The sequence below is a fragment of the Microcebus murinus genome, chromosome 18 (genome assembly GCF_040939455.1).
Source record: "Microcebus murinus isolate Inina chromosome 18, M.murinus_Inina_mat1.0, whole genome shotgun sequence".
In the NCBI taxonomy this organism is placed as follows: Eukaryota; Metazoa; Chordata; class Mammalia; order Primates; family Cheirogaleidae; genus Microcebus; species Microcebus murinus.
In genome coordinates, this window is record NC_134121.1 from 33,746,468 (window position 1) to 33,772,195 (window position 25,728).

The 25,728-nt window shown below is 36.3% G+C and overlaps 2 protein-coding genes across 2 annotated transcripts in view; one reads left to right on the forward strand and one right to left on the reverse strand.

Annotated features, from left to right (window-relative positions):
• The window catches only part of ANKFN1 (ankyrin repeat and fibronectin type III domain containing 1), a 268,470-nt gene that overhangs the window by 219,107 nt on the left and 23,635 nt on the right, over positions 1 to 25,728 (reverse strand). The window contains exon 2 of the mRNA XM_012736042.3: positions 23,212 to 23,252. Within this exon, the coding sequence (XP_012591496.2) occupies positions 23,212 to 23,252 (41 nt within the window). The remainder of the gene's footprint in view (positions 1 to 23,211; positions 23,253 to 25,728) is intronic.
• LOC142861866 (fatty acid-binding protein, heart) lies at positions 13,880 to 14,635 on the forward strand. Its single transcript, XM_075993945.1, has one exon. It carries the CDS (start codon positions 13,942 to 13,944, stop codon positions 14,341 to 14,343), a length of 402 nt encoding a protein of 133 aa, XP_075850060.1. The 5' UTR covers positions 13,880 to 13,941; the 3' UTR covers positions 14,344 to 14,635.

Here is a 25,728-nt window from a genome sequence, read left to right on the forward strand (position 1 = left end):
TACTGTCAAAATTTATTGATAAATTAATAGAAGCAATGCCTTCTTGGAGGATCCATGGGAGAAAGTTCATTGAGGCTTTAAGCCCAGGAGAAATTGTTTTTCTCCTGAGAATCTAGACTGTTTTGATCTGATGCCTACCATGAATCACATTTCCTTCCGTGTTCTGCTGCTAAGAAGTACAGCATTAATTGGTGACCCATTTTTAGCAACAGTGTAGAACTTTAGGGGTGCATTCAGTCTACCGCTGCCACTTCTTGCTTCACTGAATTTCCCTTACTCTTTCTCACTCTGGATTCTCTCAATTGTTATGTCCATTTTATTATAGTGTATATGTTTCAGATGAAAAATAATAATTTGTAAGAAGCGAGAGGAAAGCAAACCAGCAAACAAATAAATACAGCTCATTTAGAAGTACGGTCAAATAATTTTGTTGCAGATTTAATGCCCTCATTTTTTCTTTAGTGAAAAGATCATATTACCAAGAGTTTTAGTTGTGGTTCTGTCGTTGGTGAGCTCTGTAACTTTGGACAAACAACTTTATTACTCTCACATCTTCTGTTTCTTTATCTGTAGAGTGAAGAAGGGAAATACGTGATTTTTAAACTCCCTTTCAGGTGTAATGACCTTAGATATAGAAAGGAATTCTCTGACCATGTGTCATCAACCTGCAAAGGTTCTGAATGGCAGATGGAAGATGGCTTGTGAGTCTGTGTTCTGTGGTTAAGCCAGAGTCTATAATTCACAATAAAATATCTGACTGCTAATTGCCTTGAGACAACTTGGTACCTTCCAAGGAGTTTATCATTAATGGAGATCTCTGAAATCCATTCTTATCAATATCCTAAGGAGAGTGGGCATATAGTAAGCATTTACCAAATATCTATTTACTAAGTAAATGGAAGGATGAATGACTAGATGAATATATTCTTGAATAGGTTTTCAAATTTAGGATTCTTTTGTGGGGACTCACAGATCTCTTTCTACAGAAGATGGGAGTATTGGTGGTTTCTTAAAATTCTTTTAACTCGCCTAATAGAACTCGCATTTCCATGTTAGTTTTCAAGCTTCATCTGGGATGAGAGTTGAAACAAGTGAGATAAGCTCAAGTGGTTTGTCATTAGCATTAAAACAGTAAGTGGAAATGAACATGGTACAGTTCTGAGATGGATGCCTCATTTGGAAACTTGGAAAATGGGGAGAAAACCTTTCTGGCAGGTGAGAGAGTTATACTCTCTGTTAATTGCTTAACCAAAGATTTTGCTGAACTATCTGCAATTAAGTCAAATATTGGTTTACCTAGAATAAAACCTGCCCCAAAACAGAGGCTTCATTTTTGAAAAATCAACTACATACACTTAAATAAGATTTCTTTTATCACTTTACATCCTGCATTGGAGATTGTGTTTTCAGAAACATTTCTTATAAATTACAAATGAAAGATTATTTCACATCATTGCAAGTCTATTGCAAAGCTCTTGTGTTAGAGGAGAACAATTAAAGAAATACTAAGTAAATACAACTGGGCTTTCTTTGGAAAAGGATGACCAATCTTTTTTGTTATTATTATTATGAACAAAGCTATCTTTTTTATTAGCAAGATTGTATGTGGCTCTGTTGTAGACAGTTTCATCTCATTTTTGGAAAGATGTAAAGTACAAATATATTCAATAAATAAAAAGATGTGGCAGATTTAGCTTGCTCTCCAACTTGCCTGCATGAGAAACATTGCCTAAATTGTTTGAAAGTAATAAAGTCTCAGGTGATAATCAATGATAGTGATACTGTTTTAAATACATGATCATACATTATTGTCTATTGTACTCAGGAGGGAAATCTTAGGCTATGTACCATATTTCCTATATCAACTGTTGGCTTGCTGACAGCAAATAGCTTAGCTCTTGAGAGTATACCTTCCCCTTTCAGTGGAGAAGAGCTGTGATATGATGTATAGACCTTGTTTGTGTGACATATTGCAACTAAGTGCTTTAAGAAAAAAATACTTTGTGAGCAGAAATTGGTATTGATTCACTATCTTCAATAATAATACCAAACTCCTGAGATTTATTACATAATAATTGTGTTTTTATTTCTGGATAGGCATATATCAATTAAAGAATGATAAATTCTTGGAAAGTGTTCAATCAAAGATTTTTTTTGTGTAAGACTTCAAAAGCACAGGCAACCAAAGCAAAAATAGGCAAATGGAATGACATTTAGCTATACAGCTTCTGCACAGTAAAGGAAACAGTCAACAAAGTGAAGAGACAATACACAGAATGAGAAAAAATATTTGCAAACTATCCATATGACAAGGGATTAATAACCAGAAAATATAAGGAGCTCAAACAACTCAATAGCAAAAAACCAAATAATCCAATCAAAAATGGGCAAAAGATCTGAACAGACATTTCTCAAAAAAAAAGACATACAAATGGCCAACAGGTACTTGAAAAAATGCTGAACATCACTAATCACTAGAGAAATGCAAGTCAAAACCATAATGAGATATCATCTCACTCCACTTAAAATGGCTTTTATCAAAAAAGACAGGCAATAGCAGATGCTGGTAAGAATGTAGAGAAAGGGAAACCCTCATACACTGTTGGTGGGATTGTAAATTAGTGCAGCTGCTATGGAGAACAGTATGGAGCTTCCTCAAAAAAACTAAAAATAGAACTACCATATGTACAGCAATTTCACTACTGGGTATTTATCCAAAAGAAAGGAAATATGCACTGCTATGTTTATTGTAGCACTATTCATAATAGTCAACATATGGAATCAACCTAAGTGTCCATCAGTGGAGGAATGGATAAAGAAAATGTGGTATATATACACAATGGGACATTATTCAGCCACAAAAAAGAATGAAGTACTGTCATTTGCAACAATATGGATGAAATTGGAGGCCATTATGTTCAGTGAAACAAGCCAAGCACAGAAAGACAAATGTCACATGTCCTCATTCATATGTGGGAGCTAAAAAAAAAATCTCATGAAGATGGAGAATAGATTGGCAGTTACCAGAGGCCAGGAAGGGGAGGAGTATGGAATGACTGAAGGGTAAAAACATACACATGTATTTATTACCACTGTACCATATGTTTGACTATGGTAAAGATGGTAAATTATATATGCATATTTTACCTTAACAAAAAATAAAAAATAATTTTTCAAAAATTCCTCAGAAGTTAGTTTTTTCTTGGAAAAAAATGCAAACAATATTGTAGCAGAAAATCCAGAAGCACTGGAAACTGCCCTAATCATTAAATGTCAGTAAGTATTATGGGACAGTTGGCTTTTCATGTAGAAAAAAGTAAAATCCTCTTCTAATTCATCTCCATATGAAAAGCCAACAGACCCAGAGCACTGGACAATCTACCCCTCCTCACTGATGTCTCACGATTTCCACTTTCATTTATAGGGCCCTCTATGGGTCCATTGCTGGGATGCCTATCCCAGTGTTCCTGTGATAATACATACTACTTTAATGAGCAGGACTTTGTAAGTCTAGCTCTCTATATATGGCAAGTTGGCCCACACTTCATTCCTTTTCAGAATTGCCTTGGCTCTTCCGGGACTTTTGTTCTTCCATATGGAGTTTAGAATCAGTTTGTCAAGTTCTACAAATAATCCTGTTGGGATTTTGATTAGATTTCCTTTAAATTTACAGACAAGAAGATGGTTGACATTTTTATAATTTGCAGACTTATGATGTGACCATTCATTCAGCTCTACTTTTATGACTTTCAGCAACCTTTTCATGCAAAAATTGCAAAGGTAAGGATGATCTTAGCTACAGAAAGTTATTTGCTGAATGATACCCCAAGTTGTTCTAGCCAGACTGTAGGTGACCTGGGAATTGTCAGCTCTATTCCATGTTGTCCCCACATGTGAGTATACTCCTCATTGTCTCCCCTGTCTCTTTTGGTCCTAGTCTGCCCACTGGGATTAAGTTCAATTGGTCATAGTGTTAACTCACTTAATAACACACCTTTTTGGCTGCCTTCCCTCCTGTGGTTCACCTCCTCACTCGCTTCCTCATATTTCCCAGAATCAACTCCTAATTAACGATATGTACTTTCACCCTGCCCTCAGGGACTGCTTCTGGGGAAATCATGACTAGTGTCAAATAGATTTCCAAATAAAATGTAATAAAATAGAATTCTCAGCACCTAAAAGCAAAAAGCCCCACCAGTGGTGGTAACCTCCAGGTAGAGTCATTCTTGGGAAGAGCATGGGCTCTGGGGTCTGAGAGATACTTGAAGTCTAGCTCTTCTAACTATACCATCTGGCCTCCATCAATCTCTGCCTTCCACCTACATCAAAATGGAAATTGAAGTTGCACAATATTGTTATGATTATTAGATGATGCATTAAATCTTGTATTCATTCAACAAATATTTATTTCTCCAGGCATAACATACGTAAAGAACATAGTTAAGTAATTAGCATAGACTGGTGTATAGTAAATGGAAACTATGATCATTGTTGTATGCTGACAAATGAGAGGCAGAACAAAATTTGGAGAGCTTGTGACAACAGTGATGTTTGGTAGTATAAGGTCACTCATCTGCTAGGGAGGAGTCCATTACCTCTCCCTCTGCCTACGGACATTAGGCACCAGGCTTCTCATACTCTGTATCATGGGGTGAGGCTTTGAAGATCAACAGACCCAGGTTCAAGTACCCAGTGATTAGTTGTATGACCTTGTTAACTTCTGAGTCTGTGTGTGGTATGGTGATCATGATACCTACCAAAAGGATGTGGTGAGGAGTCAATGAAATAATGGACATAAGGACCAGGCTCCCAGCAATGTTACTTATTTTAATCTCCCTTCTTGTAGATCTCATGGTTGCTGACTACTGAATACATTGGATCATATTCTTCCGAAATGATAGTGTGTCACATTCAAAGGTATTTAGACAAGTTCGATTGGAAGGCATTGCTCTGTCCAATTCTCCAAAATTAATAGTAGTTAAAACAATATTGCTTTCTAAACATTTAATATAGGCAACAAGCAGGACCCTGCTATCCATTATCTAAGAAATTTTCCAGAATATAGCTTGAGAGAAAACATACTAAGTCAAGTTAGAAATCTGGAAAAATGTAACAATTTTATTCAGTTTTAATAGACAGTATTAAGAAGAAAAGTACATGTGGAAAAAAGAGCATGACATTTAGACTCAGACTTGATTTTAATTCTAGTTCTTCCATTTTCTAGTTATGTGTGATCTTGGCCAAAATGATTTCTCTCTGACATTCAGTTTCTTCTGTGAAATTTAATCCTTATTTTGCAGTGCTAGTAATAAGATCAAATCAGGTAATTAGGAAAAAAATCATGGGTAGAAAATGCCTAGTTTAAAGTCTAGCACATAATGAATATTCAATAATAATAAATGGTAACAATTGCTACTATGTAGCTATTATATAACTGAAAAATTTTCCTAGTGGAGGTTTTTGTTGTTGTTAATTTTTATTTACGGTTGTTAGTCTAAGCTCTGAAATATCTATGAGAAATCTTTGTTACTTTTAGTATATGTGGTGCTCAACTTTTAAAAGTTTAACTTTCAAATGACCTAAAATGTTGCATATTATTTATTAAAATCTTGAAATTTCCTTTCCTGTATCAAGTTCAGATTTGTGCCTTAGCTAACCAAATAACCATTTCAAGTTTTCTTTATGTGGTGCTGTTTGCCAATCAGGCTTTGCAGCAATGCCACTGTTGTCTGCAAAGCTGCATTTATTTGTCAATTATCTGAGCATATATTATATTTTATCTTGTTATTTTATAAAAATCAATGGGAAATGAGAAACTGATAGACATAATTCTACTGACAAGCATAGATTTAAGAAAGAAACCATTCCACACGCTGAAAGCAGCAGATCTTTAGCCTTGGTTTGATATTTTTTAGACATAGGCTGGTTTACTGTGTGTTTTTAGCAGAAGCAAAATTAAACAGAATTCTGGGATAAGCAACTGATGCTTGAAGCCTGTGCATAAAAGACAAGATGTAATTAGGAGTTTTATAATACTTTTTCAGTTCTGAATGGAAACTCTGTGATAACATGTATGACTATGCTTTAACATTTGTGTATCAGATTTTAACATAATTATTAGTCATATATCATATTATACACAGCAAAGGAAATTGCCTATATTTTAAAAAAGTCTAGTTGAAAATGGAAGTTTCTTTGTTTCTTTATCGAATTATTACAATTCATATGAAAATACTGATCAAATCATCTTAAATCAAAATTCTGATTGGCAACTTCTCATTTTGATTAATAAAAAGGTAACGTTTAGTATTAACTATTTGTATAGTAGGCTAAACCCTTCAAAGGATGAGCTCTATTAGAGAGAAAAATAGCAAAAGGAGCTTCTAACTTGAGCTACAAAAAATGGATTAGTGAATGACATTATAATGTATTTGTTATGGACTTGATCTCTTTGGGGAAATTAATTTCTTGGGAGAAGAACAGATAAAAGGTCTCAGTTCAATCCTCACTGAAGCTTCTGCCCACAATGCTATATATGAAGTAGGTTTGCTTCAAACAAGAAAATTGGAAGAAGACTCCTATCTGAGTGACATATATATCCCAAGTTATATTTCTAATGCAGTTTGGAATCACTTTCTTCTCATATGATTAGGGACAGTAGTGGTGTAGAACAATAGAATGGTGCAACTTTTATTGCAGGTGCCTATTTCTTGACAAATGCATATATCTACAAAGAGATGCTATCTTGACAGGTAGGACCATTTTATTAACAACTTGATTCAAGGGAGGAGACCCATCTGCTTTTTTCTCTTTGACCTCTTAGTAGTTTGAGGCTGCCTATCTTCTCTTTTAATAAATTGCAACAAAGCTGTCCTATTAAAAGAATCCAAATCCATAAAACATGACTTAGTGCTGTAGCAAAACTACAAAAACCAATTACTAGCACAGCTCCTGCAGGTCTGTGTTAAAATTTCAGAATAAAAGTAGGATCCACCAGTTTCCTTACAGAAGTGCTTTTCTCTTGAGAGTGCCTCACAGCTCCCACTTCTATTTCGTCTTCATTTTAATGACATAATTAAAAAGGACTAGAATGGCTTCTTGTTTAAAACATTGTAAATGAAATGATCTCTTCTACAAAGACGAAACAGTATTACTTTAAGTGTCTGCTCTCAGCTTTAAAATGTTACTGATGAAATTTTAGAATTACAATAAAGTCACTGTTCATATGGGATTTTTGGCTTTAAAGTCAGCATGTAAGGTAAAAATCATCAATCCTCAAAATTAGGAGTAAAAATTCATTAAATCACCCATAAAGTACACTATGGAACCATCTTTCAATGAAATCCAGCGTGAGTGTGGAAGGAAAGATAATTGTTGAGCACAGATAAAGTAGTTATCTTGTGTTTAGGTGCCATGAAGTTAGAAAACAAAACATAACAAAATAAAAACAAACCAAAAACCCCTGCTAAATGCTAGAATCACTGTCCACTTGACAAGCCCTTCTCTCTATGAAGATCTGAAAGGGCAGAAAATGAATTACCTAATGAACCAATAGTTTCAGACTGTCCACTGCCTCTTGTGTCTGGCAAAAGATCATTGAGTGAGTAGACAGGTAACATTTCTCACATCATTTAACTGTTATTTTTCTTTTCTTTTTCACCAAATGTTATATAGGTAAATTTGCCTATTAAAAATGGACCTTGAGTATTATAATTTGAAATACAAATAAAGCTATCCCAGCAAATTTCAAGGTGTTACATACAAGTAAGCAATCAGAAAATGTTTGGTACTTCATATGTTCAACATTACTGAAAGCCTCTTTTGGGAAACACATATGGAAATTAGAAAAACTTTAATTACTAAGACTAAGAAAATATGTTGAAATTTGAATAAAACAAAAAGTTGGCCATCTGAGTGATCCTTGCCTAAATTAAACCCTTCCAAATGCAAAGTAGTGGTTTGCCTATTTTACTGAGGAGTAAATTGGGACAAGTGTCACAGTGCCACGGTGGGAATTCTAGGAAGATCATCTCTTGACTCTCCATACCCTGCCAGAACTCTTATTAGTAACTATACATCTAACTCCTCTACTAAGGTCATCTGGCTCCAGCTATGTTCATCTCTTCTCTGCTGGTTGTATGCAGTCTGCCTGGATTTATAGAATGACTCAGCATCTAATTTCAAGTATAAAAATCTGAAAATCATAAAGATGAATGGTAACAGTACTCACTCATTCAGCTTCCTCACACTGAGTCCCCACCACTACTGCTAGGCCAGTGGAACCTCCCCGAGGTCCAACACTTGACTCAGGACCCTCCAGCCCTGAATAGCCATCACTCTTGGACTTGGTTCCCAGCAAAGGAGAACAGGGGCCCTCCAATCCTATTAGCCCAGAGCTAAAAGAGGAGGAGTCAGATGAAAAGAAACCAGCAAAACAAACAAACAAACAAACAAACAAACAAACAAACAAACAAACAAACACCAAACCACCACCACCAACAACAAAAAACCCTGGCAACATGAAAAAACAAAAAGTTTGACACCCTCAAGGGATCGCAATAGAGCTACAGTAGTGGACTACACTCACAAGGAAATTGCCAAATGACAGAAATGGAATTCAGAGTATGCATGGCCAATAAGATAAATGGAATAGAAGAAAACTGAAAACCAACAAGAAGAAGGAGAAAAAAAATAAGAAAAGATAGAATAGAACTTAAAGAAATGAAAGAGTCATCTGGGGAATTCCAAAATATAGCAGAAAGCTTTAACAGGTTAAATCAAGGAGAAGAAAGAATCTCAGAGCTTGAAGACAAGGCTCTTGAGATAACCCAGTCACTCAAAGAGGCAAGAAACATAAAAAAGTCCAGGCAATCAATGAGAGAGATATGGAACTATGTGAAGTGAACTAACATTTGAATTATAGGTATCCAAGAGACAGAAAGAGCTAAAAGCATGGGAAACCTATTTGAGGAAATTATTGAGGAAAACTTCCCTGGTATCACCAGACACTCAGATGTACAGATACAAGATGGACATAGAACACCAGGAAGATTCATAGCAAATAGGTCATCTCCAAGACACAGAGTAATCAACCTGGCCTAAGTCAAAATGAAGGAAAATTCTGCAAGCAACAAGATGAAAGCATCAAATAACCTCCAAATGAAAATCCATTAGGCAAACTGCAAAATTCTCAGCAGAAACCTTATAAGACAGAAGGATTAGGGCCCCATCTTCAATCAACTTAAACAGAACAACTGTCAACCTAGAATTTTGTATCCTGCAAAACTAAGTTTCACAATTGATGGAGAAATTAAGTCTTTTCCAGACAAGCAAACACTGAGGATATTTGCCATGTATGGACTTGCCCTACATAAAATACTCAGAACAGCACCATATAAAAATCACACACCAGATACCCACCAGTGAAAAGTCACCTAAAAAACTCCAAAATTCTTATAAAATGATAGAACAGAGGTAAAACAAAGCAACAAGGGACTATCCAACAGGACAAACAGACCGACATCCCACAAATTAACTCTATCCATTGATGTTAACAGACTGAACGCTCCTCTCAAAAGACATAGGCTGGCTGAATGGATTAAAAAACACAAACCAAATATCTACTGTCTCCAGAAAACACATTTAAACCACAAGGATGCATGCAGACTTACATGAAAGGATGAAAAAAATATTCCATGCAAACGAAATCAAAGGAGAGCAGGTGTAGCCATTCTCATATTAGATAAAATTGAACTTAAGCCAGCAAAGGTAAAGAAAGACAAAGAGGATCATTATGTAATGGTAAAGGGAACAATTCAACAAGAAGACATAACAATCCTAAATATATATGTGCCCAAAACAGCAGCTTCAAGATACATAAAGCAAATTTTACTACAGCTAAGAAAAGAAATAAATACAGAAATCCTCAATAAAATACTAGCTAATCAATTCAACAGCACATCAAAAAAAAAAAAAAAATCCACCAAGACCAAGTGGGTTTCATCCCAGAGATGAAAAGATGGTTTAACATATATAAATCAATAAATGTGATTAAGCACATAAAAAAGCAAAAATAAAGACCATATGATTATCTCAATAGATGCAGAAAAAGCATTTGACAAAATCCAACATCCTTTCACGATAAAAATCCTCAACATACTAGGCATAGAAAGAATATATCTCAGAATTATAAAAGCCATCTGACAAACCCACAGCCAACATCATACTGAATGGGGAAAGATTGAAACCATTCTGCCTAAGAACTAGAACAAGACAAGGATGCCCACTGTCACTACTATTCAAGATAATGCTAGAAGGCCTACCCAGAGCAATCAGGCAAGAGAAGAATATTAAGGATATCCAAATTGAGAAAGAGGAGGTCAAACTATCACTCTTTGCTGAACAATATCATCTTATTTCTTGAAAAACCCAAAGAATCTACCAAGAATCTCCTGGAATCGACAAATAAAATCAGCAAAGTCTCAGTATACAAAATCAATGTACATAAATCAGTAGCATTTTTATATGCTAATAACAGTCAAGGTGAGAGTCAAATCAAAGACTCAATACTATTCTCAATAGCTACAAAGAAAATAAAATACCTAAGAATATACGTTAACCAAGGTGGTGAAAGGTCTCTACAAGGAGAACTACAAAACTCTTAGGAAAGAAATCACAGAGGATACAAACAAATGGAAAAACACATCATGCTCATGGATATGCAGAATCATCATTGTTAAAATGTTCATATTACCCAAAGTGATTTACAAATTCAATGCAATCGCCATCAAATTACCAAAGCCATACTTCAACAGATATAGAAAAAATAATTCTGCATTTTATTTTGAACCAGAAAACAGCCCAAATAGCCAGACCAATCTTAAGAAAAAAGAAAAAATCTAGAGGAATCACAATATCAGACTTCAAGCTATACTAAAAGGCTATAGTAACCAAAAGCACATGGTGTTGGTACAAAAACAGAGAGATAGATCAATAGAACAGAACTGAGAACCCAAATATAAAAGCCATATAGTCATCTAATATTTGACAAAGCAGACAAAAACATATGCTGGGGAAAAGAATCTTTATTCAATAAATGCTGCTGGGAAAATTGGATAGCCACATGCAGAAGACTGAAACAGGATCTGCACCTTTTACCTTTCACAAAAATCAACTCACAGTGGACAACAGACTTAAACTTAAGGCATGAAACTATAGGAATTCTAGAAGAAAATGTTGAAAAAACTCTTATAGACATTGGCCTAGGGAAAGAATTTATAAAGAAGAAGACCCCAAAGGCAATCACAGCAACAACAAAAATAAATAAACGGGACCTAATCAAATAAAAAAGCTTCTGCACAGCCAAGGAAACTATCGCAAGAGAAAATAGACAACATACAGAATGGGAGAAAATATTCACATGCTACACACCCGATAAAGGGCTGATAATTAGAATCTTTATAGAACTCAAGAAAGCCAGCAAGAAAAATCAAACAACTCTATCAAAAAGTGGGTAAAGGACATGAACAGAAATTTTTCAAAAGACGATAGACTAATCGCCAACAAACATGAAAAATGTTCAACATCTCTAATCATAAAGGGAATGCAAATCAAAACCACAATATTACTTATCTCCGGTGAGAATGGCCTTTATCAAAAAGTCCCCAAATAATAAATGTTGGCGTGGATGCAGAGAGAAAGGAACACTCAGACACTGCTGGTGGGACTGCAAACCAGTACAACCTCTGTGGAAAGCAATATGGAGATACCTCAAAAAGCCACAAGTAGAACTACCATTTGATCTAGCAATCTCATTACTGGAAATCTACCCAAAAGAACAAAAGACATTCTATAAAAAAGACATCTGCACTAAAATGTTTATAGCAGCATAATTCACAATTGCAAAGTTGTGGAAACAATCCAAATGGCCATCAATACATGAGTGGATCAATAAAATATGGTATATGTATACCATGGAGTTCTACTCAACTACAAAAAACAATGATAATCTAGCACCTCTTGTATTATCCTGGATAGAGCTGGAGCCCATTCTACTAAGTGAAGTATCCCAAGAATGGAAAAACAAGCACCACATGTACTCATAATTAAATTGGTATTAACTGATCAACACTTAAGTGTACATATAGTAATAACATTCAGGTGTCAGGCAGATGGGAGGGTGGAGGAGGGGATGGGTATATTCACAGCTAATGGGTGTGGTACACACTGGGGGAAGGACATGCTTGAAGCTCTGACTTGAGTAGGGTAAAGGCAATATACAAAACCTAAACATTTGTGCCCCCATAATATGCTGAAATAAAAAAAAACTAGTATTAAAAAAATCAGTTGTATTGCTAAACAACACTAATAATCATTTTAAAAGATAATAGAATAAAGATCATTCACATAGCAACAAACTATACTAATAAATTATACCAAAATATGTTTAAGTGTCTTGTGGAGAAATTTATAAAACATTTTAAAGTTCATAAAAAGATTAACTATATTGCACAATGTATCATACTGAGGGATGGGATAGAATGGTATAACAAAGCTATCAACTGATTAATCTATAAACACAATGCAATTGCATCAAAATTCTAATAGGGATTTTTGTGGAAATTGACAAACTAATTTTAAAATTGACTTGAGAAAATAAAAGACAAAGAATACATAGGCAATAATATTAAAGAACAAATCCAAGCACACAACCTTGCCCAGTCAGATACTGAGAATTAGATGAATCCCTCCTTATCTGCAGTCTCACTTTCCACAGTTTAAGTTACCTGTGGTCAACTGTGATCCAAAAATATTAAATGGAAAACCCCAGAAATAAATAATTCCTAAGTTTGAAATTGCGTGCCATTCTGAATAGCGTGAAGAAATGTCACACTACCTGGCTCGGGGCTCTGTCCCTCCTCCCCAGCGTGAATCATTCTTTTGTCCAGCATATCCATGCTGTTTGTGCTACCCACCCCTTAGTCACTTAGTTGCCATCTGGGTTATCAGATGGGCTGTCTCGAGATTGCAGTGCTTGTGTTCAAGTAACCCTTATTTTACTTAAAAATGGCCCTAAAGCACAAGAGTGCTGGCATATTGTTATAATTGTTCTATTTTATTATTGTTGTTGTTAATCTCTTACTGTGCCTAATTATAGATTAAACTTTATCATAGGTATGTATGTATAGCAAAAAATAGTATTAGAGTACAGGGGTCAGTACTATCCATGGTTTCAGGCATCCGCTGGGGTTCCTGGAACTTATCCCTTGTGGATATGGGGGGATTGTTGTACTATAAAGCTAGAATATCTAAGAGAAAGTGTCATAGTATTGGGGGAGACCAATAGGCTATTCAAACAGACTAGATTTCTCAGAAATAGAACCAGACATATGGAAAGTGAGTTTATGACAGAGAAGACATAGTAATTCAATGAGGAAATCATGAACTATTTGTTTTTTTAATTATGCTGGGTCAATTGGTTTTCCATAAGAAAAATATAAAATTAGATCCCTACTTCACACCATACAAAATATAAATTCCAAATTAATAAAAACCACAAATGTGAAATCAAAACTTTTAAACTTTTAAAATAATGTACAGAAGAATATCTCTATGACACCAAAGTAAGAAATAAAAAACAACTGCTAAATGAAAAGCTCAAAAATTTAGATTACATTAAAATGTAAATGCCTTCATAATAAAAATTACAAAAAGTAAAAAGGCCAACAATTGGGTTTAAAAGATATTTGTATATAACAGAAAATAGATTACTAAACAGAATAGATAATTTAACTTATACAAATCCACAAAAATAAAGTAGTAACTGATTAAAAAACAGTTAACAGATGTGAATAGGCTATTCACAAAAGAAAACTGAGGCCAGTCCGGAGTCTTTGCACGCCTGCTCTCTCAGCTGCTCTCTCAGCCTAGCCCAGCATCACCATGGTGGACGCCTTCCTGGGCACCTGGAAACTAGTGGACAGCAAGAATTTCGATGACTACATGAAGTCAATCGGGGTGGGTTTTGCTACCAGACAGGTGGCCAACATGACCAAGCCTACCACAATCATCGAAAAGAATGGGGACACTATCATCCTAAAGACACAGAGCACCTTCAAGAACACAGAGATCAGCTTTAAGCTAGGGGTGGAGTTCGACGAGACAACAGCAGATGACAGGAAGGTCAAGTCCACTGTGACACTGGATGGAGGCAAACTTGTTCACGTGCAGAAGTGGAATGGGCAAGAGACAACACTTGTGCGGGAGCTAAGTGATGGGAAACTTATCCTGACGCTCACCCACGGCAGCGTAGTTTGCACTCGTACTTACGAGAAAGAGGCATGACTGGCCTGTGCCTTCGCTGACTGCTCCTCTGCCAATCGGCTGACCCTCGACTCAGAACCACATTGCCTCATTTTCCCCTCTGCATTTTGTATAAATCTGTCTTGGTTGAGGGATTCTTCTGGGGTCAGGTGCCACCATCCTGGATTCAGTTCCTGTTCCCACTGTGTGTGTGGCTTTTTTTTAAAAAAAGACTGTACTCAAAGGGTGCTCTGAGGTCAATAAAACAGAGCCAAGGGCATCCACTTTGGCCTTTGGTGACATAAAAAAAAAAAAAAAAAAAAAAAAAAAAAGAAAACTGAATGACTAACAAACATATGAAAAGATGCTCAACTTCACTAGAAATTAGGGAATTGAAAACTAGAAAAATGAGACCCCATCCTATTGAAAAAAATTTTGAGGTCTGCAAATAACCTGTGTTGGCAAAGATTTGGGGAAATAGAAACTTGCATGCTCTGCTCAAGGAAATGTAAACTGGTCAACCATTAAGAGCGATTTGGCAGTATTTAATAATATTTATACATTATATACCATATACTCCAACAATTTCACATCTAGGTAACCTGGAGAAAATTCTGCCCAGGTGCAGAAGGCTATATAAGGATAATCATTGCAGCACTGTTTTTTATAGCAAAAATCGACTGTAACCTAATTGTTTACCAATAGAATGAATAAATAAATAAATAGTAGTATATTCATGCAATGGAATACTATCTAGAGTTAAAATAGCAAATCATAGCCACATATTCATTTGGATAAATCTCAAAAACACAATGTTGACTGAAAAAAATTACAGAATAGCACATATGGTTTGATATCATTTATGAAAACTTAAAAAATTATGAAGCAGTGGTGGATATTGCTCATTGTTAGAGTAAAACATGGTTAAACACACAGGATTGTTATTTTTTTGTTGGAGAATAATAAAGCAGAATAAAATCAGGAAGGGGGCATATAAAGATTTAATTACATTTATATTAGTTTATTTCCTTAAAATCCATAAAAATTTGAATCATATGATGAAAAGTGTTAACATTAGTTCATTGTGAATGATAAGTACATGATTTGTTTTCCTCTATATTTAAAATATTTCATAATAGTTTCTCTTTTTAATAGAAGAGTTTATGGATATTATACCGAAAATGTCAATCATTGCGTTTGTCTAGTCACAGCTCCTTAATGTGGGCACTGCCCTTGCATTCATCTGATCCTGTCCCTGCCCACAGCTCTGCTGGAGACACAGCTAATGGAACCAGAGGTGTTTCAGTATCAGGAATCCCATCCATGTCCTAGCCAGCAGCCTGCCAAGGAAGAAAGATCTGCACCATGTGGATTTCCTTCCTTGGAGTTTGGAATCCATGTGGATTTCCCAGATGGAAAAAGGAGATAAAGTGTCCAGTTCTTGATGTCTGTGTCTGCCTTTTTGGCACATATGCAATCTAGAGAGTAAATAGGTTGTCCTGGTCAACAGAGGTGGGAGATACCGTGAGGCCCCAGGGAGAAGACAACAGCTTTAATTCTTTTTTAAAAAATTATTTTTTCTTTTTAGCTTTTAAAATATATAATAGTTGTACATATTTTGGGGGCACATATGATATTTTGATGCATGTATACAATTTGTAATGATCAACTCAGGGTAATTGGGATATCCATCACCCCAAACATTTATCTTTCCTTTATGCTGAGAACATTCCAATTCTTCTCTTCTAGCTATTTTGAACTATATGTTATTGTTAAATATAGTCACCCTACTGTGCTGTCAAACACTAGACCTTTTTCCTTCTCTCTAATTGTATTTTTATACCCATTAACTGACTTCTCTCCATTCCTTATGGAGCTTTCCAGTTGAAGTTAACATAAGGGCCAGCTAGATTTTGTATTTGCAGATTTCATTAAATATCTACATTCTTACAATTCTCTCCTCCTCATTCCCTTTTAACTTGAGTTTCTGATACTTGGAGTCTTAAAAAAAATTGTTAAGAAAAGATATAATGAAAGAATCTTTGAGTCAATAATCAAAACTAAAGATGAAAACATTTTCATGGCAAGGGTGGTAGAAGGTAGCTTCTGAAGGCATAGAAAATTGCCTCTTATCTTTGGCAAAACTCCGAAGGTTTTTTAAAAATTAACTTGAGAAAAAAATAACTTGAAACATTCTCATTCATACCTTGATATCTTTTTCCCACTTCCCACCCCCACTGCTATGTAAACAGAAAGGACCAGTGTTATGCTAGAGATGGTTTGTACCAGTTTGCAAAGGGTTGTTAGATTTTCAGGAAATTGTAAAGGATTGTAGATGAAACCATTCTTAAAAATTAAATTATACAAACTTACAGTTACATTAAAAACAAAGGAAATAAATACTTAAAATCTATTATTTCCTAATTATTTTGCTGCATTTTATTATTACCTATGTTTTTTAGATTATTTGCATGTATTTTATCTGTATGGTGGCAATACCATATAAATGTGTGCTACTGCAGATCTTCCCAATTCCACATTTAGTGACATTTTAGTAGCTTAAAAATGGCCACGGTGGGAGCATTTACACCACAGAAATTGGCAAATACTACAAACCAGGACTTGATTTATTGTTTTGTTGTTTCGTAGATTGAAGAAAGTGATGGAGAAAATGTTAATAATGCAGATTAAACAAAAAGGAATGTTCTGTCTATAGCTGTCATGTTGCAAATAATATGGAAATTTGAGGAAATAGTCAACCATATTCAAACACTATTATCCAATTTAGCAAAGAAGTTGTTCACATTATTGATGAGGAGTGGACTAGTGACATACATCTTTGTCATTTCACTTTTGTCTTACTCATTAACGTAAGCAAAAATATCAACCACATTTAGATGGAAACAATATTCATTCATCAATTACAGTCATAGGTTGGCTACAGATTTGAGCTCAGCAAAAACCAGTGAAAGTATTCTGTAAGACTCAGTTGGCTAGATAGAATTTACAATAAAGAGTATTATGTTTTATTATTATTTGTAAATTGTGTGCTATGCATCCATGATATCAGTAAAATTTATAAGAATGTAGATATATGTATATACATATGCATACACATTTCTTTTTCACATGTAGCCTGGAGGGGCCACATTGAAATTACATAGGAAATGCAGTTTTTGTAAACCTAAAAAGAATAGACTAGTAACTTAGTAATTCTAGAGAACTGGGCATGATTAGGAGAGAAGAGGTAGGTAAGGAAAAAAGCAGCACAAGGTGAGATTTTGTTGTATAGAGCAGAGAGAGAGAGAGAGAGAGAGAGAGAGATAAAATTTTGAGTAGTTACTATAAGGAATTTGGGTAAAGAAGTTCTTTAGAATATTTTGCTGTGGAATGTAATATAATCCCCCCTTAAAGGACTTTAGTAAAATTTTACATTATTTTCATCTTTTTAGATGTTCGTATTTTTTTAAATGCGTATCTGAACTTAGGTGACCCATGAAGCAGTCGGTTACAGCCAGATTATACTAGCGTTTGATAATAAAATTATTTTTTGTAGTTAATATGGGTTTACTTTGAACAAGTTTTGCCAAACTGGCTTTTGTTCCTCTTAGGACTGGGTAGTTACACTAGTATATCTTAAGAATAACAACAAAAGCAACAACAATACAACTATTACTGTTATTAATTATTGTTTTATATTATCAGTAGTTCCCCCATATTCTCTATATGGGTTAATCATCACAGCAACCTGAGAAGGCAGATGCAAATAACTTATCATATCTTACACAGTAGGAACAAATCCAAGGAGCTGATTTAACTTGCTTCAAAGCACATAGCCTAGAAAGTCTAACAAGGTTAAATTGCAGGCAATCTAGCCCTTGAGGCCAAACCATTAGTCAACACTCTAGTGCCACAAAATTGCCAAGCATTAGCAGTATAGTTTAAAATTAATACTTTGCTTAGTTTCTAAAGGGCACTGACATCAATCTAAAGACAGGTCCCTGTCAGGGTGCTGGAAGCTGCCTGTATTTGATTCTATTGACTGATTTAATAAGCGCATTTACTGAGCATCTGGTCGTTTAACAGAATGTCACACACATTTCAGGAGAGACAAAGATAAATAAAACATGATTCCACCTTTGAGGAGCTTAAACTCCAGATATTCAGTATTTTTATCAATCTCTTGAGTGAAGTCAATAGGCGGGTCAAACTGGTACAAGATTTAAAATAATTCAAATTCAAAAAGCTCCTAATAGTTTCCACTAATATTCTGAACCTAATCAGTGATACAGGGAAAAATGTAAGGGTTTGCGTAGTATTCAAAACCAACTGCATAAGTACAGGACTGGAAAAATCTGCTTTCGCAGCAGCTTTTATGTAACTTATCTAGAGATTTTAGGATTAACCGTGGGACTGAAGAGCTGTTACTTTTTTGATGTGATCTGAGGTTCTAGTAATACAACTGACATGTCCACGATGAGAGATTTTTGTTTTGTTTTGTTTTTTTTCTTCTTGGAACTCTATATGGCCGGCCATCTCTACAGTATTCTTTTCAGTTCAGGCTGTAACATTTTAAGACAGACGTGGAAAAATGCAACTGGCACAACTGGAAAAGGATAACTAAACCAATTCATATGAAGGATGGCTGAAGGAATCAGGGATGTTTAGCCTGGACAAGGAAGACTCCGAAAGTATATGTGATCAGATTCCAAAATATTTGGAGGGTTGTCATGTGGAAGAAGGAGTCAACTTCTTCTGAGCTGCTCCAGAAGGCAAAACCACCAAAAATGACCTGAAGTCATAAAGAGGTTATCCGGGGTTAGCAAAAGAAAGTTTGAGTATGGAGCTATTAAAAATTGGATGGGGCTACCATGTGAGACAGGGGAAGGGCTTCTAGAGAGGGTGCTGTGAGAAGGACAATGGGTTGGGGTGTGGGACACTGAACTGCATCATGATGAAAGCGTCTTCTAAAATAAAAATCCCATGATTTATGATTTCATAACAGACACAATTCCCTAAACCTTTAGAACACACACACACAGTAAGATCATATTTTTCCCAAATATGCGGAATTGGGGGGATTATAATTAACAGATGAGTAGCAATTATCTTTATATTCCTTTTAGAAACAAAAGAAGCAGCGACATTTAGGTCATGACAAGAGAAGAAATATCCGAGCTTTGTGCAAAGAAAGCCCATGAACTATGGGCATGAGCCCTGGGAATCCACTCCGTGGAGAACAGGGAACTGTTTTGATATAAAGAAGTGAACAGAGGAGGAATACAAGGTTAACACTGGATGCAACTTTAAATCCTTCAGCACAGTGCCTAGCAGCCATAAAAAAAAGCAAACAAAAGTCTGCAGAGCCTTTCCAGAGGCGATGAATAGAAACAGAACAAATCACTCTCCCCTAGATAAACGCCACATCCATGTACCCCGTTGGGGCCACAGACCTCCTCTGCAAAGGGCATTTCAGCCTTGGGGAAGGGGAAGAAAAGGCAACCAGAAGAGAGCAAAAAATTCTGGCCCATGGATCTTGAGCTAACTCACACAAACCAAGTTCATATAATTGGAAAGTGGATGCTTAGAGGTGGAATATTTAAAGAAAATCCCACCCGAAGAGGCCTGGGCAGCCAATGGAAGAGGCTGCTGCTCTAGGCTTGTTGCATACAGGAAGGAAGAAGAAAAGAGATTGACATGGTAACCCAGACAAAGCTCAGTGGAGAGGCACGATGAGTTTAGGGCAACGGACCTTTGCCAGGATAATGAAAGCCCCAGATAAAATCCTAGCCTCACCACGCAATTTTTAGAAGTTGTTTCTTCCCCTTTAACCAACCAACTTCCACTAGTCTCTAGCTGTACTTTCTGACTTATTTCATTAACATTTCCTTCTTTTTCTGGATCAGTCAGAGCCCCAGGGAATCTCTCTCTTCCCTCCACCTCACCCCCACCAATGGGGCATTGAATGAGAGCCAGGGTGTTGTCTGTGTAAAGAGAAATTGCAAAACCACAAATTGCAGAAAATGGTTACTGCCAAAAATCGAAAGGAACACACAATATCTCCATGCCTCTTAAAAAGCAATTGCGCATTTTACAGGCCTCTGGATAATTCAGGTTTGTTTGGCAACTTTCTCACCCATACCACCCAGAAGACAATTCTCTTCCACCAGAGGCAGGGGTCCTAAAAAATATATGTAGTTGAAAAGAAACATAAAAATGTGGGTGCAAGTCTTTCCAGAAGACTGATCTGGCCGGACAGGGTTCTATTTTCTTTTGTTGTATAGTATTAATTTTAGGGACCAAAGTTTGCCACCAGGATCCCAGGGACTGCCACTAAAACGGGGAGGTTCTCCAATAATCTGTTAAGAGTCTCTTGAAGACACAAAACAATTTCAGACGGTAAAATTTTCCCCAAACATTACCTTATGTTATTATTACAACAGCCCTGTGAAGGAGGCAGGGAAACGCGTCTCGCCCCCCCCCCCCCATGCTGCCCCCTGCATGAAGATACTTAGAGACTGAGACATTAACTAACATTCTCAAAATCATACCATTTCTAAGGGAGTGAACTGGGACTTAGCCGCAAGCCTGCGATTTGTACTCCTGAGTTCCTTTCGTCGCTTAGCCCTGTGTATGGGAGTACGTTTTCCTGATGTCGCTAAGTCTGTCCTCCATCCGTGAGGTTGGGATTGCATGTGTCCCATACGCCTTTCCAGGACTTTCCTTTGGAAAGCCTCCTGCCACTCACTATAGGTCTAAGTCTTGTCTGAATGGAGAGCTGATTAGGTCATTTTCCATTTGTATTGGTTGAATAATATAATCATCCATTGGCATCAGGACATAATGCCGACTGCAGAGGGGCTGATCCAGTGTGGCTGCCAAAAGGAGCCCAAGGCACAATTGCCTGGTAATTTGAATGTGTTTCCATAACTCCGAGGGTCAGACCAACCTTCCCCAGTTGCTCAGAGATGGCTTGGGGAGTCAGGCAGACCCATTTTTGTCTGGATGATGTAAAATCCCAATGCAAGTTTACTTCCCAGAATATATACTAATAAAATAAGTCACCAAGCACTTGGTATGTCCTTGAAAAAAAAAAGTGAAAATATAGCCATCACACATTGAGCCTACTAAGGTAAAATAGCCAGCTTCCTGTTTTTTCGCCCAATCTAGGAGTTGAAGGGTGCTTTCAACAGAAATTTTGATAAAGAGATTGAGGGAATAATATATATGTGTTTAAATTTACATATAATGACTTAAAATGCTTTCTTAAATTGCCCTTTGTCTAATTTTCACCATGAACATATACCAGCTATCTTTTAGTGTTCAACATCATCATATAAAATAGTGGCAAACCTAAATTGGCAGTAACAGTATGATAAAGAGCTATCAAATATGCACATGCAGGAAAGTAAACATAGGCAATTTTCCCTGAACAGCGTTCCACGTTGAAAAGAAAGAATGCAGTCAAAAGTTTACATTTGTACAAATAGTATGCTCATGACAGCACATGAAAAGGAAGACTGCTCATAAAATCTAACATGACTTCATTGGTGAAAGCTGCTTAAAACCTTTGTAACATGCAGGTATCTTGATAATGTAATAAAGACCAAAGCAATATAATACAGAGATTGACATTTGAAAGCATTCCAGTGAATACATAATACCTCGGCATTAAATCTGAATGATTTTTAGAGTGTGTCTTGTGCTGATGTTTGAATATTTGGTCTACAGCACTGGGATCAAAGTATTCTAGAGAGCAAACAAAAAATACCCAGGAAAATCAGTAAAAACTAAGTTTTTCTGGCAGTTCAGCTGAACACATAGTTTTTTCAGCCACTGAATGATTCAAAAGAGAATTTATCAGAACTTGTATAATATGCACAGTTCAAATGAGATTTCTGGATTCTGATAGGACTAAGAATGTCTAATTAAATGCTTCAGTGACTGCTTAGCTGTGTCCTCTATTGGAAATTCTATATGAATCAGGAGCTGAGAGTTGATGTCCTTTTCATGGTTTACCTGGCTCAACCACCTACCTTATAGTTGTTGTTCTCTTGTTTAGTGTGACAGGCAACTCACTACATTTTGAGCTACTTTTGAACAGCTGGGATCTTTATGCTGGATATAAATCTATCCCCTGCTTTTGGAATTTGGGTATTATCAAATTGTTCCAGAGACAGAAGGAACTTTCTTTTTGTTATTTTTGGTTAAAATTATTCTTACCTTTATTTTATTAAAAAAGAAAAACAACACTATTCACATCCTAATTGCCAAGGCAAAACTGGAAAATACTCAGAACTCTCTGTTCAGACCTACTGTAATTTTATTTGGTCTTTCAGAATAGAAGGGGTTGGTAACTTGGGTATAGACACTGGGAGTACCAAGAATAAAGAAACATAATGCACAGGAGATTAGTTCTAGAAAGAACACTGGTTTGCTGAGTGGCTGTAACACAGTACACACAGGAAGGAATTATTAAGGTAACTACCATGCTCTAAAAACCTGCTCATAAACAAGAAACAGTCTGTGACTATGAGGTGAGGAGCACGCAGGCAAAGAGATGTAAATTAGCCATTTGAGAGAATCTGAATATTCAAATGTTCAATGTCACATGATCATAATGTCTAAAAGAATATCGCCTAAATTTTCGATCCTCATTTTGACCTAGCTTTTTAGATGCAATATTGTCACAGCCACAATCAGTTTCAATCTGCATCCAAAACGATTCCTAAAATGCTCCATGATGTTATACACATCAATAGTGTGAAATGTTATATTCAAACTGTGACAGCATTTGTTGAGCCAGACTTTAAAAATGCAGCAATGTGAGCTGGGAGCCTTAAAGATTAGGAGGCTTTTAGGAATTACAGCTGAGAAGTAGATACCATTTCAAGGAGGAAATATACTTACATTTTGCTGCAGGTGAAGTGCCTGTCTTTAAAGAGTAGCCTCTGAAACAAAGAGAGAAAAAATTATGTAAAAAAAAAATTGTACAGTAATTGATTCAAAATGAAAAAGGCGCCGAATTGCTTTTGAAGGTACAGCCACTGATGAAAAAAAAATGAGTTGTCTAAAGATGAAATTATACTAATTGGAAGACTTGTCTTGGGGATAGAGGGAGCCGTAGCCCACAAAGAGAACATTTAAGTTAACTGCCATATCTCATTGCATGTTTAGCTCCCTGCCCCTAAATATCCTAGTATTTCAAGATCACTTGATGCTCACTTTGTCTCCCAGGTCTAATCTCAGAGAGAGGAAATATGATGAGTCTGGTTGCCTAGTTCCACGGCTTAGACCCACGTCATTCTCTTGCTTCTGGTTTACGCTAACATTATACCTTGTTCTTGCAGGCTCTGTTTGGACACATTGTTCCACTAGATGAAACTACTCCTAAAAATTGTGATTTTCTTAATTCATGCTTATTAGGATAAATGGACAGTTTTCTTTTCCAAGAAATAAAAGCTTTTGTGGGGCGTGCAAGGAGGGGGATTGGAGCCAATGCCAGTTTTCTCTTTATTCAAGATGGCAGTGAAAGGGGAGGAACAAGCAGACCGTGCCTGTGCTTGGAAGGAATTTGCCAATTGCGCAGGCAATTTTTTTCAGTGTGGCAGCCCACCAGACAATTTAGCTTGCTTCCCAAGCCATAATTTATTGGATCTATTATGGTTCTATCCAAAGGGGTAATTTTCAGGGTAGTAGGTCTAACAGGGAATGGCAGGGAAGTCCCCATGATTGATATAAACTGTTTGCTTTCTGAGATTCACATGGTTCCAGGTCTTCTCCAAGATGGAGCACTCAGGTCATGGTGTCCTCAGACACACAAAAGATCTTGCCACGCCACCCACATGGATCTGGATAGGTCAGACGAGTTACTTCAGTGAGGAGCATTTCTCCAAGCTCTGTCATTTTTTTTTTTTTAATGATAGTGTGATTTGCACAAATTGATTCAATGCTCTGAGATTGATAGAAATAATAATGTTGGCTATTTCAAAGAACTATTGTAAGGGTTAAATAAGATAATATATGTAAAATAGTTACATGAACTAGTCCCCATAGTGGGGACTCGATAAATACTATCTGTTGTTGTTACTGTTGTTGTTATTATTATTATCAGAAGGCAAAGCTGGAAAATCAAATTAAGAACATATTAAGAACAAATTAAGAACATCAATCCACAAAATGGGAGCTAGGAAGATAGCTATGGAGAGAGTCTTGCTTGGGTAAGATGTTTCCATTCATGGAAGTCAAAGTTCCCCCAATTTCTCTCCTAGATTGCTTTTCTCCAATCTTCGTTCTTCCAACTGCTGAGTATAATTCAATGGATGTTCACACTGGGAGATCCCTAAACATTTTAGCAAGCCACCCAATTCCTCGTCTACTATCCATGATGATGGTTGGGAGTGGGGCTCATAGAATGACAAATTGTTAAATTCTTAAATTGCGGGGCCCATAAAGAACAGGGATAATTTCTCTTTGCACAGGTAGGTGCCTCATCCATTTTTATCGGACTGAATTTCTTAGATGGATCCTATACTGTGATTCAAAAGATCTCACCTGTGTCTCTAACTGGAGGAAGCACTGCTCTGATCATACCCTGACTTTTATTTCCCCCTCTCCACCTCTCGTCCCTTCAAACAAAAAAGTGCACTGAAAATTCTTCTGAAATTGTGTATCCTTCAGCTCCTTTGAAGAACCTGTTGCTAGGAAACAAATTTAGACCGTTCTTGCCTACTGAGAAAAGTTTTTACTGCTGCCTCTGATAACGGGTTCTTCTTTAGCCACAAAAGTGTTAGCAAGGAAAATTGTCTATCTATTACTCCATGGATTCGCTGGACAAGAGCTCTTCATTTGGGCAACAGTTTCCCAGCAATACCATTGATTACTTTGAAAACTATTCAAAGATGTTCTTGAGACTGCATTATGCAGCTCTTTTATGCAATGTTCTGATCATTTTTCTTGGGGTACAAAATAAATCAGGCAGTTAAGCACACTGTGATTGTGTGGTTTCACAGACCATAGTGCTACATAAAAACTTACCTTTGCTTTTTTAAAGCTTATTTCCACAATAGAAAAAGAAATACCTGGGTTCTTAAAGGAAAAAGACAGAGGCTTTAAAATTAACTAACTTATTCACTGAATGCTAAATGAGTGCCTACTGTGTGCATGACACTGTGCTAGGCCCTGATAATACATCCCCTGCTCTCATGATCTACATCTATCTGGTTGGCAAGAACGAGACACTTTGGGGCGATCACATCACAATATAATACGAAATCACAATGGTAGTCAAGGGGAGGGAAGTTGGAATTTGGTGATCCATCCAGATAGAGAGGTCAAGGATGTCTAATTTGGGGAAGCATTGTGATAATATCTGACCAAAAATTCATATTTAATAATAATAACAGCTAATAATGCTGAGTGCTTTGG

Bases quoted from the DNA above. Each gene is read 5' to 3' on its own strand.
- LOC142861866 (XM_075993945.1), top strand. From the start codon at position 13,942: ATGGTGGACGCCTTCCTGGGCACCTGGAAACTAGTGGACAGCAAGAAT.